The 18,270-nt window shown below is 38.0% G+C and overlaps 3 protein-coding genes across 6 annotated transcripts; 2 read left to right on the top strand and 1 right to left on the bottom strand.

Moving 5' to 3' along the window:
- Window positions 1-33: 33 nt before the first annotated feature.
- Window positions 34-7,340, bottom strand: mtmr2 (myotubularin related protein 2). Its single transcript, XM_052556100.1, has 16 exons — window positions 7,104-7,340; window positions 6,560-6,620; window positions 6,426-6,449; window positions 6,281-6,344; window positions 6,100-6,194; window positions 5,907-6,011; window positions 4,475-4,579; window positions 4,280-4,363; window positions 3,620-3,769; window positions 3,326-3,514; window positions 3,062-3,247; window positions 2,756-2,962; window positions 1,870-1,962; window positions 1,659-1,772; window positions 1,278-1,454; window positions 34-696 (listed from the first exon to the last, which is right to left on the bottom strand). Exons 1-16 carry the CDS (start codon window positions 7,145-7,147, stop codon window positions 532-534), a joined length of 1,863 nt encoding a protein of 620 aa, XP_052412060.1. The 5' UTR covers window positions 7,148-7,340; the 3' UTR covers window positions 34-531.
- On the top strand, window positions 7,337-12,398 carry gjb1a (gap junction protein beta 1a). 4 transcript variants are annotated; one of them, XM_052556108.1, is made up of 3 exons: window positions 7,342-7,480; window positions 8,308-8,398; window positions 11,222-12,398. In XM_052556108.1, the coding sequence occupies exon 3, from the start codon at window positions 11,236-11,238 to the stop codon at window positions 11,956-11,958; it is 723 nt and encodes a 240-aa protein (XP_052412068.1). In that variant the 5' UTR covers window positions 7,342-7,480; window positions 8,308-8,398; window positions 11,222-11,235; the 3' UTR covers window positions 11,959-12,398. The 4 variants fall into 4 exon arrangements, with proteins under 4 accessions (XP_052412070.1, XP_052412068.1, XP_052412069.1 ...); XM_052556110.1 differs by lacking the exon at window positions 8,308-8,398 and having other exon boundaries at window positions 7,337-7,480; XM_052556109.1 differs by lacking the exon at window positions 7,342-7,480 and having other exon boundaries at window positions 8,396-8,545.
- Window positions 12,399-13,752: 1,354 nt separating this feature from the next.
- On the top strand, window positions 13,753-17,437 carry gja2 (gap junction protein, alpha 2). The gene is made up of 2 exons (XM_052556098.1): window positions 13,753-13,932; window positions 15,534-17,437. The coding sequence occupies exon 2, from the start codon at window positions 15,551-15,553 to the stop codon at window positions 16,607-16,609; it is 1,059 nt and encodes a 352-aa protein (XP_052412058.1). The 5' UTR covers window positions 13,753-13,932; window positions 15,534-15,550; the 3' UTR covers window positions 16,610-17,437.
- Window positions 17,438-18,270: the final 833 nt, after the last annotated feature.

Raw genomic sequence — 18,270 nt, 5'->3', positions numbered from 1 at the left:
AACTGCTGACATTGCTATGGACTCCCAATTGAATCAGGGTCAAGACCTTTTATTTGTCAATAATGTTAATGTATGAGCAAAAGTTATAGAGCATATAACCAGATTACATAGTGTCATTTTAAACAAGCCCGAGAAAGTTCAGAATTCAAGTAAAGACAGAAGCCTATATGCAAAACCCTGAGGCTGAAAAACTGGGCTCATCTTCCCTCCGCATCAAGATGATGCAGGCAGAATCCCAGTGACATCACAATATTTTGGTCATGTGATGCTCAGGCACAGAGTTCTACTACATACAGCTCATACAGTCCAAGCCCTAATCTCTTTTTAATATGTATAAGTGCTTTAATAGTCTTAATAAATGTATTAATATAATACTAGTATGAAACAGTTTTAGTGATTTAAAATAAGCTTCTTCTATTCATCCAGCCAGCTGGTAGCAGCGAGGTGAATGTTAGTGTGTGAATTTACATCAGTTGTGCATCACTGCAAGTAACATGAGATCCGTGTGTGGGCATCTACATTCCTTAAAGTCTAAACAAAGGTCTGCACAGGTGTGATGGAGCGTGTGGGAGACCCCGGCCTCTCGGAGGATGAAGTGGCCGTGCGATTGGCCGCCTCCCGCTGCAGCTCTTCCACCCTCTTCTGAAGCTCTGCACGTTTTGCTAGCAGCTCTTTGTAGCGCTGATGGACAGGCTCCTAAAATACATTTTTCATCAAACTGAGACTTTCAAACCAAACATAGACATCACAATCCATTTAAAAACCCATTGTAAGTCCTTAAAATGATAACCCTGGATAACAACTTCTGGGTTATCTTGATTCACATTGTAAAATTTCACATGGGGTTAACAACAAATCCTGGGTATTCATAAGTTGACACTGTACGTTCCTAAACCCCATGTTAACATCCTTATTTACAGTGTCAATTGCATTGATTGGACAAATGCAGTCCAATACTGTCAAGTTTTTCCAGAATTGATTTTCTTAATTCATGGTTTCTGTTACCATTTGATAGTTTTCCTTTCAAATGCTGAAACGATGGTTTATGCAATGCATTTTCATAAATGACCAAAAAGCATTTCACAACTGGGTAAAAGTGGTGCTAAATTACCCTTTATCCAGGGTCAAATGCAGAGTTTAGAATAATGATAGCCTGGTGTTTAAGTGCAGTGTGAAAAGCCTGAATGAATTGTCTTTCAAATGAGCAAACTTAGCATAGTCAGATAATAAACCTAACAATTTCAGTACCTACACATCCATTAAAACCTGGAGTGTACCTGTGGTCGCATGCGAGGATTCCAGCGTATGTAGTAGGTGACCCAGAGCTGGAGGTGTCGTATACCAACGGTGGGGAAGAGCACATGGGAGGGATAATGTACATACAGCGGATTCACAAACTCTTCTAGCTGACTGTTCACAAATGACCATAGAGACACAGTGTGCTTCGGGACTTCCTAAACACAAAACAGACGCACTCATATATGCAGCTTATAACTGAACACAAGTCTCACACAAGCAATGACAACGGATAAGTTGCTCTGGAAAAAAGCATCTGCAAAATTACATCATAATCCATTGAGCCTAACTGTCATATTCCTACTCTTTAAATGAGATGCAAGTGTGCAAATATTTATTTCCAAGGCCATTCTCATTCTTACCTCTTTAAGTCTTTGCTGCTCACTGTTGCACAGAAATGTGCCAAAGAGGCAGCTGTAGAGGTGATCCAGTATTGTTATGAGGAAATACTCATTGAACTCGAAAGCTGCAGGAAACTACAAACACAAATACCTATTTATAATACAGACCACAGAACGTACTGAAGACATAGGCAGGTGTTACTTAGGGAACTCAGGGGTGTTTTGCACTCACCTGTCTTGTCATCTGCCAAACACAATCAATGAACTGCAGGAAGATTGGGGAGCGATCGGCATCTGTGTGATTCTTATCACCATGGCCCACTCGCTGTATACACAAAATATAATCATGTTCAAAAGTATGGGGTCAGTAAGATTTTTTTATCAAGTCTCTTATATTTACAATGGCTACTTTTGATCAAATATACATTAAAAACACAAATACTGTGAACTATTATTACAATTTATAATAACGGTCTGTATTTTAATAGATGTTAAAATATAATTTATTCATGTAATGGCAATTTTTAGCAGCCATTCTTAAGTGCCACATGATCCTTCAGAAATCATTCGAATATGTTGATTTGAGGGACAAGTAACACATCTAATAATTAGCAATTTTTAAAGTAGAAAAGAACAGCATTAACTTCAAACAGAAATCAGTAACTTTATAAATGCCTTGACTGTAACTTTTGATCAATTTAATGCATCCCTTTAATGCATAATAAGAGTATTAATTTCTTTACAGAAAAAAATCTTACTGACCCTACTTTTCTAAATGGTAGTGTACGTATTATGTTTTTGTATTTTTTTATTTTAAATGGTCAAAAGTTAAGTATATTATATATTCTATAGAACTAAAATAAAATATATATTGACCAGATATTATAATGAAAATGCAATATCCGATAGACAGGCTAAATTTGGATTCTGGAGCACATGAACCCAAGAAATTGTCCATATGCCAGATACTACTACACTTATATAGGGCACTATGAAGCAGTCATTATATAGTAAATAGTGACTGAGTTAACAAGTGTGCAATTTGGGGAAACAGGTAACATATTTTCTCACAGTCTTGCTTGTTGCTGTATCATGTAAACTACAACTGGACCCCTGACCTGTTGGAAGCGGTGACCGAAGCTGAGCCACTCTTTCTCCAGCAGTATCTGAAATCCTTGTATGGTTCTGTAGTGAGAGTCCAGCATTATCAAGGCCAGTGAGGTCAGCTGAGGAGTTCTGTCCCAGCCGTCACTGCAATGAACCACCACTGAGGTTTTCCCAGACTCCACCTTATCAGCTATCCTTAAAGCTCCAGCCAGGATCAGCTATCACACAAACACACACCACACAGTCAGTGCCACATTCATCATCTCACGTTTCTTAACATCTGTGAAAGGCGATTAACGAGATCACTTTCATCTCACCTTAATATGCTCCAGCCAGTGGGTGGACTCGATATTGGAAAGCCAATGAGAATCCTCAATGTTGGGATAGACAACCTCCTTCAGTTTCCTTAGTGACTCACGCATTACATGAATGTTGTGGATGTCCAGAAATACCAGTTCAGCATTCTGATAAGCATCTTCACTCTCAAACCCACCTCCTTTCATCTAAAATGCACATAAACACAGGCTTTCAAAATGTCCTTTCATTCAAAACGCACACTTGAAGTGAAAGTGCGTGCCTACCTTGTTAGCCGCAGCATTCACACTTGGTCTGGCATCGAATATGAACAGTTTGTGTGATTGCGCATTTGCGTCCATAATGGCCTGAAGGAGCTTCTCATCTTCTTTGCAGCGGCGGCCGTTCTGGCCCACCATCGTTTGACTGGCACGCACCACTGCGGCCTGACTCTCCGGGTGGATCCATGACAGCACCTAAACCAAATCAAGCCAACAGCTTCAGTGGTGAGGCCCAGGGACGAATAATTGTACACACACAGACTGATGTGTGATGATTCAGAAACATCTCATGACACTGACCGGAATGCGTCCTTTGGCCCTAAAGCTGGAGACGCGTCGCAGTTCCTCATCAGTAATGGTTACTGGGACAAATAGCGCTGCTGGGTATGAATCACACAGCTCGTAGTGATCATTTACCTTGGAGATCCTCCAGCTCTCGTTTGGAAGACCCTACACACACACATACACACGTGCATTTAAAACACGAAGCACAAATAACTGATTCTCATTGGTTAATCACAGCATTATGTTAATTAATATTTTTGCATAATGATAATAAACTATATAAAAGATTGCTATCCCAAGTAAACAATATTCTATACAGTTGTGCTCTCCATAGTCATTCTCATTCTATTCAAATATTTCAATTTAATTATTTTAGATTATTCATGTTTGAGACAAGGAATATAAATAATACATTTATTATTATATGGACACTACAAAATACAACATATATTTGTATTGAAAGATTTAACAGACAGATTTAATTTCTTAATTTTCATGTATTAAATTGGTAAGTACCTGTTACACATGGGATAATAAATACTGTCATCATTACTTAAAACAATCCCCCTCAGGGTGATACAAGCCAACTGTGCTTTACATTAGAGTCCTAATCACTCTTAAGGGATTTATTTTGCAATACATATCGAATGAATAAATATATTACACAGATTGTACCTGTCTCTTGTATTCAGCCAGTGGGTCATACACCTTCCACCCATTCTCAGGAAATACCTGCTTATACTCAAATGCAAAGAGGGACTAGAAAAAGAGGAAGGAAGGAGACAGAAAGAGATACAAATTCATTTTAGGCTGCTGCCGAATTGGTTTAATTTAGTATATAAATCATATGCTGTATTCATATTTTCTCACCATGTTGTTTGACACTGGAAAAGCAAACTTCATCAGAACCTCAAACACAGACTTCTTTAGTGAGTCCTCAGGCTCCTTGTGCACAAAACGTAGGTTCCTCATATCCTACAAGACATACACATTAAGCAAATATGAAAAAAAATGATGTATCAGGATTCAATAGTAAGGGTTTATTCAGCTGCCAGTTTAATGTCCTGCCAATATTTTCAATGGCCCTATCACAAAACTCTTATATACTTTTTTTGCAGTGTATTTTCATATGTGCCAGATGTTCATATTCACATACATACATAAAATTACTCAAACTCAGGGAAGAAAGGGCATTTATGTGACTTTGAATGTGGAATAGTTGTTGGTGCCAGATAGGTTGGCTGAGTATTTCAAAAACTGCTGATCTACTGGGATTATCGAAACCCATCTCTAGGGTTTACAGAGAATGGTTCGAAAAAGAGAAAATATCCAGTGAGTGGGGGTTGTGTGAACGGAAATGCCTTGTTGATGTCAGAGGAGAATGGGCAGACTGGTTAGAGATGATAGAAAGGCAACAGTAACTCAAATAACCACTCGTTACAAACAAGGTATGCAGAATACAAACTCTGAATGCACAACACATCAAACCATGAAGCAGATGAGCTACAGCAACAGAAGACCACATCGGGTGCCACTCCTGTCAGCTGAGAACAGGAAACGGAGGATACAATTCGCCAGGCTCACCAAAATTGGACAAGAGAAGATCTAAAAAACGTTGCCTGGTCTGATGAGTCTAGATTTTCATGAATGCATGATCCATCCTGCCTTGTCTCAGTGGTTCAGGCTGCTGGAGGTGTTATGTGTAGGGGATATTTTCTTGGCACACTTTGGGCCCCTTAGAACCAGTTGAGCATTGTTTAAATGCCACAGCCTACCTGAGTATTTTACTGACCATGTCCATCTCTTTATGACTACAGTGTACCCATCTTCTAATGGCTACTTCCAGCAGGATAATGCACCATGTCACAAAGCTCAAATCATCTCAGACTGGTTTCTTGAACATGACAATTAGTTCACTTTACTCAAATATCCTCCACAGTCACCAGATCTCAATCCAATAAAGCAGCTTTGGGATGTGCTGGAACGGGAGATTCGCATCATGGATGTGCACCCGACAAATCTGCAGCAACTGCGTGATGCTATCCTGTCAATATGGACCTAAATCTCTTCAGGGGGTCCAACCCAGTACTAGCAAGGTCTACCTAATAAAGTGGCCAGTGATTATTTTTTTTTTTTTCATTTTCAATTATATTTCAGCTTTATTTAGCGCTTCGAGTTTGAGAAAGGTGTTACTATTCAAATGTAGGCATTACTAATCAAATGTATTATTATTATTATTTCATATATATAATAAACAAAACAACTTTTTAAAATATTTTCAAAAAGAAAATTACAAATCGACCTTGCAGACAAGGCCGTAAGAGACATCTCCTCTGCTAGTTGCTGCTCCAATCTTCTCTACTCTGCTCAAAACTCCCAGTGGTAGATCCAGCTGAAACACCGGTTCCTAGACAACAAATGAGGTGATGGAAGTCTTTAGTTTAGAAACTCTCTCCAGCAGTCATACAAAAACAGCATAAGCACATGGCTCTTACTCTGTCAGTGCTTCTGAAGAAAAGTCTGTAGTTAGTGACGGTCAGAGATCCTCTAACAGGCCCAAGGAACGGACAAATGTAAGTCACATCTTTAGCTGTAGACACACACACAAGAAACAGATACATTTACACCATCAGAATGGATGGTTTACGGAAGTCAGTATAAATGAACCACAAATACCGGAATCCTGAACCAGTTCCTCTGGCAGAAGAGGAAGTTCGCCTTTACTGGGGTCTTTGTAGATCTGCACACAGAAGAACATGAGATCAATAGAAAGGAACTGAGACTTAATCCAAACTTTAGGCTTACATTTATACTTTCATACCCTTTCAGTTGCCTTTCCTTTACTCTGTAAGGAATTTAAGACAGATGAGGTTTAGTTATCGTAACAGTTCAGAGCATACAACAGGTTTAGGAACAGAATAAGAAGTGCTGGGTTGGACTTTGGTCCTGACTGACCCGCAGCTCTGTGTCTGAAACTCTGGGGCCACTGGAGCGGTCCGAGCGCGTCGTGGTGGAGCTGAAAGGATTAAAGCACACCTATGAGCTTTACACATTAAAGGACGCATTTTCTTAAAAATTAACATTCTGTCATCAGTTACTGATACTCATGTTGCTCCAAACCTGTGACAGCATTAGCAATCATTCACTATCATTACATCTGCTTTGCTATACAGAAAAAAATGAGTGGTGTGTTTCTGCCTAATATCTCATTTAATGCACTACAGATTAATTAAAGAAAGTCAGTCATACAAGGTTGGAAAATATATATTGAGCAAATGATGACAGACTTTACATTTCTGAGTGAACTATCCCTTCCTTAAAAAATAGTGATCGTACTTAGCTGCAGCGCAAAATACATTATTTAAACGTCCTAGAAAGTTTTTCATACGACGCGTCTGCGAATCAGGTAACTTTAAGTTATTGTAAATATTCACTCATTAACGTTAATGCCTCTGTGTGAGAGAGTGTTTTTGTGTTTTCTCTTGGTAAGCAACGTTACCTGCACAGCGACTCCACGCTGTCCACACTGCCGCTCTCCTCCATCCCGAACTGCGCCAATGATAAAGTTGTCAAGTTAACTTAACTCTGGAAATTTAGTGAGTGTTCAGTGCGGAACCTCAGTGAACACAAACAGCGGAAGCCGCCATGTCTTCCCAGAATTCCTCTAGGTGGGGGCACAGACATATGGGTGGGGCTGGCAGTGCGCGCTCGCGCGTTAGGCGTTTGTGGCCGTGAGCGCGTGATTGTTGGTCACCTTGTGGGGACTTTTCTTCCGCCAGATCAAACTAGAAACTAGACCAAACAACATGAGACACAAACATCAAAAAGAGCATAGTGTAACTATACGTATTTTATAAACAACGACAACCAATAAAGGTAAAAGAATGTCCACTTATAAAAAAAACCGTTATTATCTTACTTACATTTTTAATGAAAAGTTTAATTAAACAATGTCTTAATATTAAAAGATGTTGGGATTAGGGTTAATAAAAATTAATGAATGAAATGTCTTTATTGAGTTAATATGTATTTTTAAAAGCTTGATATAAATACAAAATTCTTTAAAACGTGTGTTAGCTGATTGATATAACATTGACAAACTGTTTTTTAACCGATTTAACTAACTAACATTCTGGACAAGATAATGGAAGAAATGAAGTAAAGATAGACATGGGTCTCTCTCTTTTTTTTTTTTTTTTTTTTGATAAATAAAGTCTTAAAGTCTGGTTATATGTCCTCATTTCTAGTAATAAATTCCTAATCAGCTGAAGTTTGTTATAAAACCCTTGGATTTTATTAACCCTAACCCTAACCCTAATATAAATTAAAGCAATCTACTGTACATCCTTGTATGTGCCATTTATCCTCTAAAAAAGGAAAAAGCAATTAATAAATTAAATGTATTTAATTGATAATAAGGATAACCATTTGGATTAATATGTTATTTTATTTTGAAGCTGCTGTTATGAATGTAATTTCAGGTCTTTATTATAGTACATCTATCTAAAAACAGTTCTGTTGTATACGAATTTGTGCATACAGAAACTGGATCAATGTAGCCTATAGGCTAGTGTGCATGTGTAAACTTTCCTGTATGTACATGGTTATGAATGTGTGTGAAACAAAGCTATGTACAAGCTTGTGTATGAGAGTTGGTATGTATGTTCATGTGTAAATGCATTTGTACATAATTTGCGTCACAGTGTCTGCTGGTGGGTGTGTGCCTTGGATCTGATCTGAATGGTTAAGGACGGGCAGCACAAGCATCTTTTGTGTGGAGATGTTTGTAGTGGGGTGAGTAACAGCGTGACTGTGACACGAGTGATTAGCAATGCAAAGCTCGGGTACTGCAGAATAGTCTGCACTGGGGAAACATCAACCCTTTCCTGTGCGAGTGCGAATTCAACCTCTTCATCTGCTCAGGGACCTCACCAACCGCAGGTAAACATCAGCCAAATACCAACCCTATCAAACACAGTACTAAACCTACCAATTAAACCCTATCATAATCAACTACCAACCATGATCAATCCAGAAACTCAATAATCAACCAACTACCAAACCAGTAAAGTCAGCATGAAACACCCATCTCCCTGGTTTACTTCTAATTTAGAATGTTTACAACCACTTATTGATCATGGAATATACTACACATAGTAATAAATCAGATAATTTTATAAACCAACCTCTGGGAAACTAAAAATCTGTATTTGAATTGAAGATGTTTTGCAGTATCTTGGGACAATGATTTCTGATGTATGTCCAGGATGTTCCTTTTCTCTACACTGTAAAAAATAAGGGTTCCTTATTGGCATTAATAGTTCCATGAAGAACTTTCCATGTCTATAGAAAATTTTCATTGCACAAAAGTTCCTATATAGTACAAAAATTAAGAGGGGGGGGAGGTTCTTTTTAAAACTGTCCTACCTAAAGGTTCTTTAGGGAATCAAAAATTGTTCTTCTGTATGGTGAAAAAATAATTTTTGTTGCATTTATTTTTAAGAGCTATGATGACATCTATTGCTGCATTTCATTAAAAAAAATAATAAAACACAATCCACAATTTATTGGGGGAAACTACTAAAAGAAAAAGATGTAGAAGCCTCAATGGAAATAGTAATGCAAATGGTAATTTTATATTTCACCATTACAAGACAACAATTTTAATTTGCTTATAGAGAGAGAGAGAGAGAGAGAGACTAAAAGCATATTCTATTATGTTAAATGTTAAAATTATAGAACTATAGCAATATTCACCAATAATGTAAAACAAAATTACATGATAAGACTACATCATCATTTTAATTAATTTTCAAATGGTTATATACTCATGGTATTTGCTAAACAAACTGTTGACACATTTCCAAACACCAAACCCACTTATGATCAGTTCTAAACTTCTAAACATGTAATTCTAAACCTGGAAAATCAGAATTCATAATGAATGTGCTTGTATATATATATAAAAAAGAAAACTGCTGCATAGTCCTGTGAGGTCAGAGCATTTAATATTACACAAATCTGAGGCAGAAGGCAAAAATGGAAGATACCCTGTGACCCGTATCACAGAAATACACACATTCAAGCGCACACTCTTGTTCTGTGACTGAACCTACGCTTTCATTGTGTGATGGGAGAATGACATTGGCTTTGAGTTCGCCGGTCACATGGGTGGCTGTGCCTTCATAAATGGTTGCTGCAAGCTGGAGGCACTCCATCTGACAGAAGCACACACACATACACACACACACACACACACCGGAGACACGGCGGGTCTCAGAACCCCTCTACACGGGCTCTGCCCATGCCACTAACACCACCTGCGGAGTCTGGTAATGCTGAATACTGCATGAATCTCTTTCTCTCACACAATTTCTCTGGTTGCTGATGTTTTCTGCTGTAGATGTGGTTGTATTTTGTCCATGCACTTGCTTTTCTTGTAAAATGTAAATGATTTTCATGTTAATACAAGGTAAATTCAGGTAGCATACAGTCATGAAAAAACACTTTTTAAGTCCATTGTCAAGGCATATTATAACTATATTCTTGTGCTGTGCATTGTTTTTAAGATCTATATTTGTGCATTGCATCAGACGTGGTCATTATGTGTTTCTTATTATGACATAACAATGGTTATTGAGCAGTAATGAGAGGGCTTAAATCCAGACTTTGATGTGATATATGGGTCTATGCATGTTTTTGCTTAGGCATATTTTGCTTGCCGTGTGTCTTGTTTTTAAAGGCATCTCTTACATTTACCAAAATTGCATTTGTTTGATTATAAATATAGTAAAAACTTTGATATTGTGAATCATAACTACAATTTAATGTAACTGTCTCTATTTTAATATATTTAAACATATTTATTAATGTGGTGGTGAATTTATTGCAGCCATTATTGCAGCGTTCAGTTTGATCTTTTCAGAAATCAATTCGCTGATTTGGTGCTCAATACAATTAGTCGAATGATCAATGTTGAAAACTATTGTGCTGCTTAATTTTTATGTGGAAACTGATGCTTTTTTAGGATTTTCTTTTTTTTTTTGAAGGAAATAAAGTTCAAAAGAACTGCATTTATTGGAAATAAAGATCTTCGGTAACATTTTAAATGTAACCCATGTGACTTTTGATCTTTAATGTGTCCTTGCTGAATCCCAATCTTCCTGATCCCAATTTTTGTACGGTAGTGTGTGTATATGTAAAATAATTGTAAAATATGTCAGATAACAAGCTGATCGCTGTATGATGCCTCCTCCGTTAGGTTGAGAGCGACTTTTGTTCTAACCTTGTGTGTGTGTGTGTTTGTGTGTGTGCACTTGTACTGCTTTTATTGTGAGGGCCAGTTTGAGTTTTAGACATCAAAGTGAGGACAATCTTGTAAAGTGAGGAAGGACATTTTGGCCACTCCTCACTTTCTGAGAGCCCTCCAAATGCCTCTTTGAAGGTCAAGACTTGGTTTTAGGGATCAGGTTAGGTTTGGGTGAGGCACTTAGTTCTGATTTAAGGAGCTAGAGATTGCATTGTGTCAGTGTATGTCCTCACAATGATAGCTAGCCTATATAGAGTTATGTGTGTCTGTGTTCCCTAATAACAGTGGACTTTTTCTCTGTCTTCCAGATCTGGAACCAAAAATGAACTGGGCGTCTTTTTATGCCGTGATCAGCGGCGTGAACCGACATTCTACCGGCATTGGGCGGATTTGGCTGTCTGTCCTCTTCATTTTCCGGATCATGGTTCTGGTGGTGGCGGCGGAGAGCGTGTGGGGCGATGAGAAAGCACACTTCATCTGCAACACCCAGCAGCCCGGCTGCAACAGTGTCTGCTATGACCATTTCTTCCCCATCTCTCACATCCGACTGTGGGCGCTGCAGCTCATCATGGTCTCTACCCCCGCCCTGCTGGTTACCATGCACATTGCACATCGTCGGCATATCGACAAAAAGTTGTATCGGCAAGCTGGCCGCACCAGTCCAAAAGACATAGAGCAGATAAAAAACCAAAAGATGAAGATTACTGGCGCCCTTTGGTGGACATATATGATCAGTCTGCTGTTCCGTGTGTTATTCGAATCTGCATTTATGTATCTGTTCTACATGATTTACCCGGGATACAAGATGTTCCGGTTGGTAAAGTGTGACTCGTACCCCTGCCCAAACATAGTCGACTGCTTTGTGTCCCGACCGACAGAGAAAACAGTGTTCACTATATTCATGCTTGCTGTGTCCGGCATCTGCATCCTGCTCAACATCGCAGAAATCGTCTTTCTTGTGGCAAGGGCAACAAGTCGTCATCTCAATAACTCCAAGGATTCCCCAGTGGGGGCCTGGATCTCTCAGAAACTGTTCTCCCTTTAGAAGCGCTGGTCCTCTCACTCTCCGAAACCTACATAGGCTATTTCACAAAAATACTTAATGTTAATGAGGGCTAAAGTCATTGATCGTGTTTTTAAAATTTTATAACTCAGAACACTTTTTAAAATGTGTACATAATATTACTCCACACAATTTTAGAGCAATATTGAAATAAATTCACACTGCTGTATGAAATGATATACTCATATTGTCCCTAAAAACAATGCAATTAAAAATGTAATATTTGATGAAAAAGATTGGATTTAACACATTTTGTTTTGCAAATGGGAAAGATGTTCCAATTTATTCTTCAGCTGTACTTTATCTTGTAGATCAGGGGGCCTCCCCAAACTGGGTTCCAAAAATCCTTTAAATGTACTTATATTAACATAATCTTAATTGAAAATGCTAAAACACTAAAAAATAAAGACGTACAACATTAATCTGACTTCTTTATTTTATTACAACATAAGCTTGCTCAGGAAGGCCATCAAACTGTCTCAGACAAAACTGTTAAGAGCCACTGCAGATAGCAGCTAATTTATGATAAAGCACAGTTTAACTTACACAAGAGCATCCAGAAACTGTCAGCACTATCAGGTTTATAATTGCTATTGTATCATAAACATCTCCACAAGTTGTGTTGCCAAGTATATCGAAATTCAGATACGAATTCAGACATTGTTTTTGTATTATTTTAAAACTCTTGTGTGTCAAACAAATGTTTTAAAGTAATTATTATATGTAGTCTCGAATGCACAAGTAGCTTATACTTTCCCTATATAAAATTTCGAGATTTATTTTTATTTTACTTGTGGGTCTGTACAGGGTATTACATCTAGGGGGCGCTAGAGCTCCAAAAGATCAAGTCTTCAAAAACCACAGTGACTACATTTTTTATCCATTATTGCAAGGTCATGATCAGCATTTGTAATGTTCTGTTCATGGACATAATGATGATACTTTTTTGATAAAGTACTTTTGATGTTACAATAGGACATCTGTTTTAATAATCTGCTGTTGAAATTACTTATCGTATTTATTTAGTAAAATTTGGACTGACCCACTTTTGCCACAGTGGTCACCAGGTTCAGTGGCATAATTATTGAATATTTATTACATTACTAATCACACACACACACACACACACACACACACACACACACACACACACACACACACACACACACACACACACACACACACACACACACACACACACACACACAAATAACCAATGCTGTTCTTTCAGATGCATCCCATGTGATTTCAGTTAAATAAACAATAAACATTCAATGATATACAGTATAATAATATAACAGCCTATATACATTTATTACCTAATCAGAAAAATGAATTGAATATTTTGAGAAAATCTTTGAGTTTTGAGTCATGGGTCTTCTGTCAACAGCCAGGCCAGTTTACCTGGTCTTCGAGAATGTAAAAATTCCCTGTCCTCCATCACCTCTGACCATTATAGCATACATATCAAATACAAGCAGAGGGACACAGTCTTGCCTCCTGTCTACCTTTTCGTCTTTAGCTTCTGTTTGTTCTCCATCTGGTGCTTTAAAAAAGGAAAAAACAAAAACAGAAAGACAAAAAGAGACTATGTTTCATTTGCTTTCCTTCAAAGGGAGGAATGTATGTGCCTGGCTGACTGTTTCCTGTGAGCTCTGCCATTGGTCCTGACAGCTGTCACTTATCCCAGAGGCTCTGAGAAAAAAGGCAGGTGGTACACTCTCCAAAATTCTCCCTAGGGATTGTGTTCCCTGCCAAAATTAACCCCAACACACGCACACACACACATATACAGTGTATTTGTATGGGTCAGTTCTCTCTTTCTGTTTGAGCGAGTGTTGGAGTACAGAAGAGAGTGTATGTATGACAGAAGAAGTATAGCACTGTGTACAGACCTGTAGACTTATTACTCTTTATGTGTGAGGGGATCATTCTAACTCGGGACTTTGAAGAAAGGTGAGTCTCAAGCTATAGAATTAACCGTCTCTCACACAGTCCCTTTGTACACATACAGACGGACCGATACACAAACTGATGAAACAATTGAATACCCTTTCAGACTTTTCTCTGTCTTGTATTAACTTTTAACAGTCTTTGATTCCTTTCATTTGCAAGCATTAATCAATCCATGGATTTATATGTAAAGATATGGCTGAATAATGGCAGAAATATTGCCAGATGCATCAGATTTTTGGAAGCAAAAAGGATCCTAGATTTAGTATTATGACTAATGCGATTAATCACTGTGTATGTATTTATTTGTGAATGACTAATCACAGTGTGTCTGGTTGATGATCTGAGAAAGGATGTATATTTTAGTTCAGAAATCCTTGTTTGATGTTCTTCACAGAGTGTATGTGTGTTGCTCAGTGTGAAACAAACATAGTAGCTCAACTGAGAGGCTTCTAGGTTCATATATAATGGTGAATTTTATTATTGGAGTCTATGTTCATAAAGGCCAAGGTTTTCAAACTAAGGTCCAGGGACAAGATCCACAATTGTTCAAAGAGACATGCAACACAAAATAAATTAATTCCATAAAAAATATATATAAATAAAGTTAATATATATATATATATATATATAAATAAAGTTATATATAAATAGTTTTCCATACAGAAAATCATTAGAAAATTATTTAATCAAATCACTAATTGTTTTGTTCACAAGTAAGATATAAAAAATGTCAGTGTCAACTTAATACAGAGTAAATATTTTGAATTAGATATTATCTGTATAGTAGACATTTTCAGGTAAAATATGAGACATATTTATGATTTTTTTTTCACTCTATACATAAAATATATAGCTGCCCCATTCACAAGGGTAGCATCATAGCATTAAAACGTTTGAAAAGTTTAAGATAATCTGTTAACAGACAGTATGTACAGAAAGTATGAAGTGTGTTGCAAGATCCTTGTGTGTGTGTGTGTCTGCAGGGGTCGAGTATGTCCACCTGTTTCAGGTCATGCTCAGGCATGAAGACATGTCAGTGAAACCTCAGGGCCATATGACTACACACATCCTTCAAATATGACAAAGAACCTTCAACCCACCCCTCTAATAATATATGTGTGTGTTAGCATGTATCTGTGTGCCTATGAAAATACTTAACCATATTTTGGGGAAACTTTTTTGAGGATTGATCTAAATCTGACAAAATGTAATTAATTTTTTAGTTAATTTTTTTTGCAAAAATGAAGGTTTTCTGCTATGGTTAGGTTATGGTATTTTAATTATATGTATACATGTCTACAGAACGTCCACATTTAGTTGACTAAGTTGACATAATACATGCTGGACCTTTTCTTTTTGGACCTAAATGTAAGAAAAAGTTAATATATAAGTGTACACATTTTTGTAGGAAAGTATTGTAAGGCTTACTGGATTGTGCTTATTCATTTCCCTTATTTTTTTATTAAGAAAACCTTTGCCGATTATTATTCAGACTAAGTAATGTAGAATTTTCACATTTGCCATTTAGTGATTATTGGCCATTACTGGTTATCAGCTTAATTACAATTGCTGTATCTCTGTATTTGTGTGTGCATTTGCAGGTGGGCACGCAACAGTAATGGGAGACTGGAGCTCGCTTGGGAAGCTTTTGGAAAGTGCCCAGGAACACTCCACGGTGGTGGGCAAAGTCTGGCTCACCGTACTCTTCATCTTCCGGATCTTGGTGCTCGGTGCTGCCGCAGAGAAGGTTTGGGGCGATGAGCAGTCCGGTTTCACCTGTGACACCAAACAACCTGGTTGCCAGAACGTATGCTACGATATAACCTTCCCGATCTCTCACATCCGATTCTGGGTGCTTCAGATCATCTTCGTCTCCACTCCGACACTGATCTACCTGGGCCACATCCTGCACCTGGTGCGCATGGAGAAGAAACCAAAACACAACGAAGCAGGCGGGACGGACAAACAGGCACTTTTGAACACCAAATCTGGAAGAGGTCCCATACGTGACGAACAGGGGAAGATCCGTCTGCAGGGAGTCTTGTTACGCACGTATGTCTTCAACATCATCTTCAAAACACTGTTTGAGGTGGGCTTCATTGTGGCACAGTACTTCCTGTACGGATTCGAACTCAAGCCACTGTATACCTGCAACAGATGGCCCTGTCCCAACACCGTCAACTGCTACATCTCACGACCTACAGAAAAAACCATCTTCATCATATTTATGCTGGCAGTGGCCTGTGTTTCTCTGCTGCTCAACCTGGTGGAGATGTACCACCTGGGTTTCACTAAATGCCACCAGGGTCTTCGATACAGGCGCTCTCATTCTGTCTGCGACACTGAATCTAAAGCACCTAGTGAGGATGTGGTGGTTCCGTTTGTGCCAAACTACCCGTATTTTCCACCTCACGCACCGCCTCCGGCACCTTTTCCCACAGAGCCACACTTCAACCTCTCAGAACCCGACGGAACCTTCCCGCAAAACAGCAGCCGCTCCGCTTATAAGCAGAACCGCGAGAACATGGCTGTAGAGCGCAGCGGGAAACCGGATGCTGCAGATTTCAAAATCAACAAAACTAATTCTGTCCCCGGATCACCAAGCCAGCAGCGCAGGCCCAGCTATTCAAGTCGATACAGCAACAACAAGACCAGGATGGATGACCTCAAAATCTGACCAGACACAAACAAGACTCCAACTAGACTCTGAGCGCATGACAAGAATATTAGTGTCATTAAGAATGACATCAGAATCAGGGAGTCCGAATGTAAACTGGTGTGATGCTTTACTTGAATTCATTTTGTGGGAACATTGCAATAACTTGATCATTAATCGAAAAGATTGATGATTGAATCATAAACTAAAATCATATGGAAGCTTTGCTTTGATAAATCCTAATTGGTAAGTCAAAAAGTAGAGATTATGATACATTAAGTCATAATTATGACATAAAAAGTCAAAATGATGTCATAAATGAAATTATGAAATACAAATCATGGCATAAAAAGTTGAAATTAGGAGTCATTATGACAAATTTCTACATAATAAAAAAAATTATTATAATTTCGACATTTTGATTTCCAAAATTATGATCTGATCTCATTTTTTTCCCCAGAATTTCAACACTATATGTCATAATCATGATAAACTAAAATATGTATTTTTTTCTAATGTGTATGGCGGAGAAGGTCTTTCATAAGGATGATCACTTAAAATGAATTAAAGGAGACTTACGGGTAAAATGTGAATGTTTGAAACTTGTGAGGTTTTTAAGGGGCAGACTTACTGGAGGAAAACTAATTTATATTTTTTCAGTGGCAACATTAATCACATTTTACAAGTCAACAGCTTACAACAGTTTCATCAGCTAGACTTGGCTGAATGTCTTTACCAGGTGTTTACAGTGTGTCTATGGCCTGTTTAAAAATTGTACAACCAGAGAACTAGTACTGTATGAATGTACTATCCACACATTCTCATGTTAACATGAATGATATAAAGAAATGGTGCTATGTGTGTGTCCACTTCTTAAATAAACACTGGAGACTATTCTTAGAGAGCTGAAATGAGTGCCCAGAGACACTTTGTATGTGTGTGTGTGCGTCCGGTTTGAAACCTGAGACAGGTCTGGCAGACGGACAGGAAGGAGCACTGATTGGCTAAATCTGTTACATTGGGCAAGAGTACAGATTGACTGAAGCTGTTGCCAAAAGCCTTTCAACAGATCCAACAAGTGTGTCACTAATGGGCTATGGGCTGTTATTACCTCTCCAGCTATGCTCCTAAATCTTGTGAGCTCTCTTGGTGTCTCATGTCCTTCAAAAGCAGCATCATTCTGACCCAAAAACAGCCTCAAAAGTGACTGATGCTCCATTAAGAGTCACTCATGTGCTGCACAAAGTGTCTCATGTTAGCATGTTGCTAAGCTAATAACTTGATAGGTTACGCACAGACAAGCACAATAAATAAATACATTTACATTTACATTTACATTTACATATACATTTCTGTGAATGTGAGAGACTTCTGGCACATCAGTATAGCATAATTTTCCCCCTCAGTGTATAAAAATAATTACTGTTTTTGCATTATTGTAAGTTGTAGGTGTAGAGGTCAATCAAACACAATCTAATTGGTATAAAATGTAATTTGTTGTTAGCTTATGTTTTTTGCTGGATTGATTCTAGCCAATACTAACACTGAGAAGAATAACAAAGTGCAGTTAACTAAAACTGTTTGCATTACAAACCAGTGTATTCATAATTGATGCATTAAATTAATATAATATAAAATAATTAGGTAAGACACAACAGTTTGCAATATTATGGAAAAACGAG

This window comes from Carassius gibelio, chromosome B5, assembly GCF_023724105.1.
Source record: "Carassius gibelio isolate Cgi1373 ecotype wild population from Czech Republic chromosome B5, carGib1.2-hapl.c, whole genome shotgun sequence".
In the NCBI taxonomy this organism is placed as follows: Eukaryota; Metazoa; Chordata; class Actinopteri; order Cypriniformes; family Cyprinidae; genus Carassius; species Carassius gibelio.
Note: the sequence above shows the minus strand (reverse complement) of the source record. Positions and strands in the feature narration are given on the sequence as shown.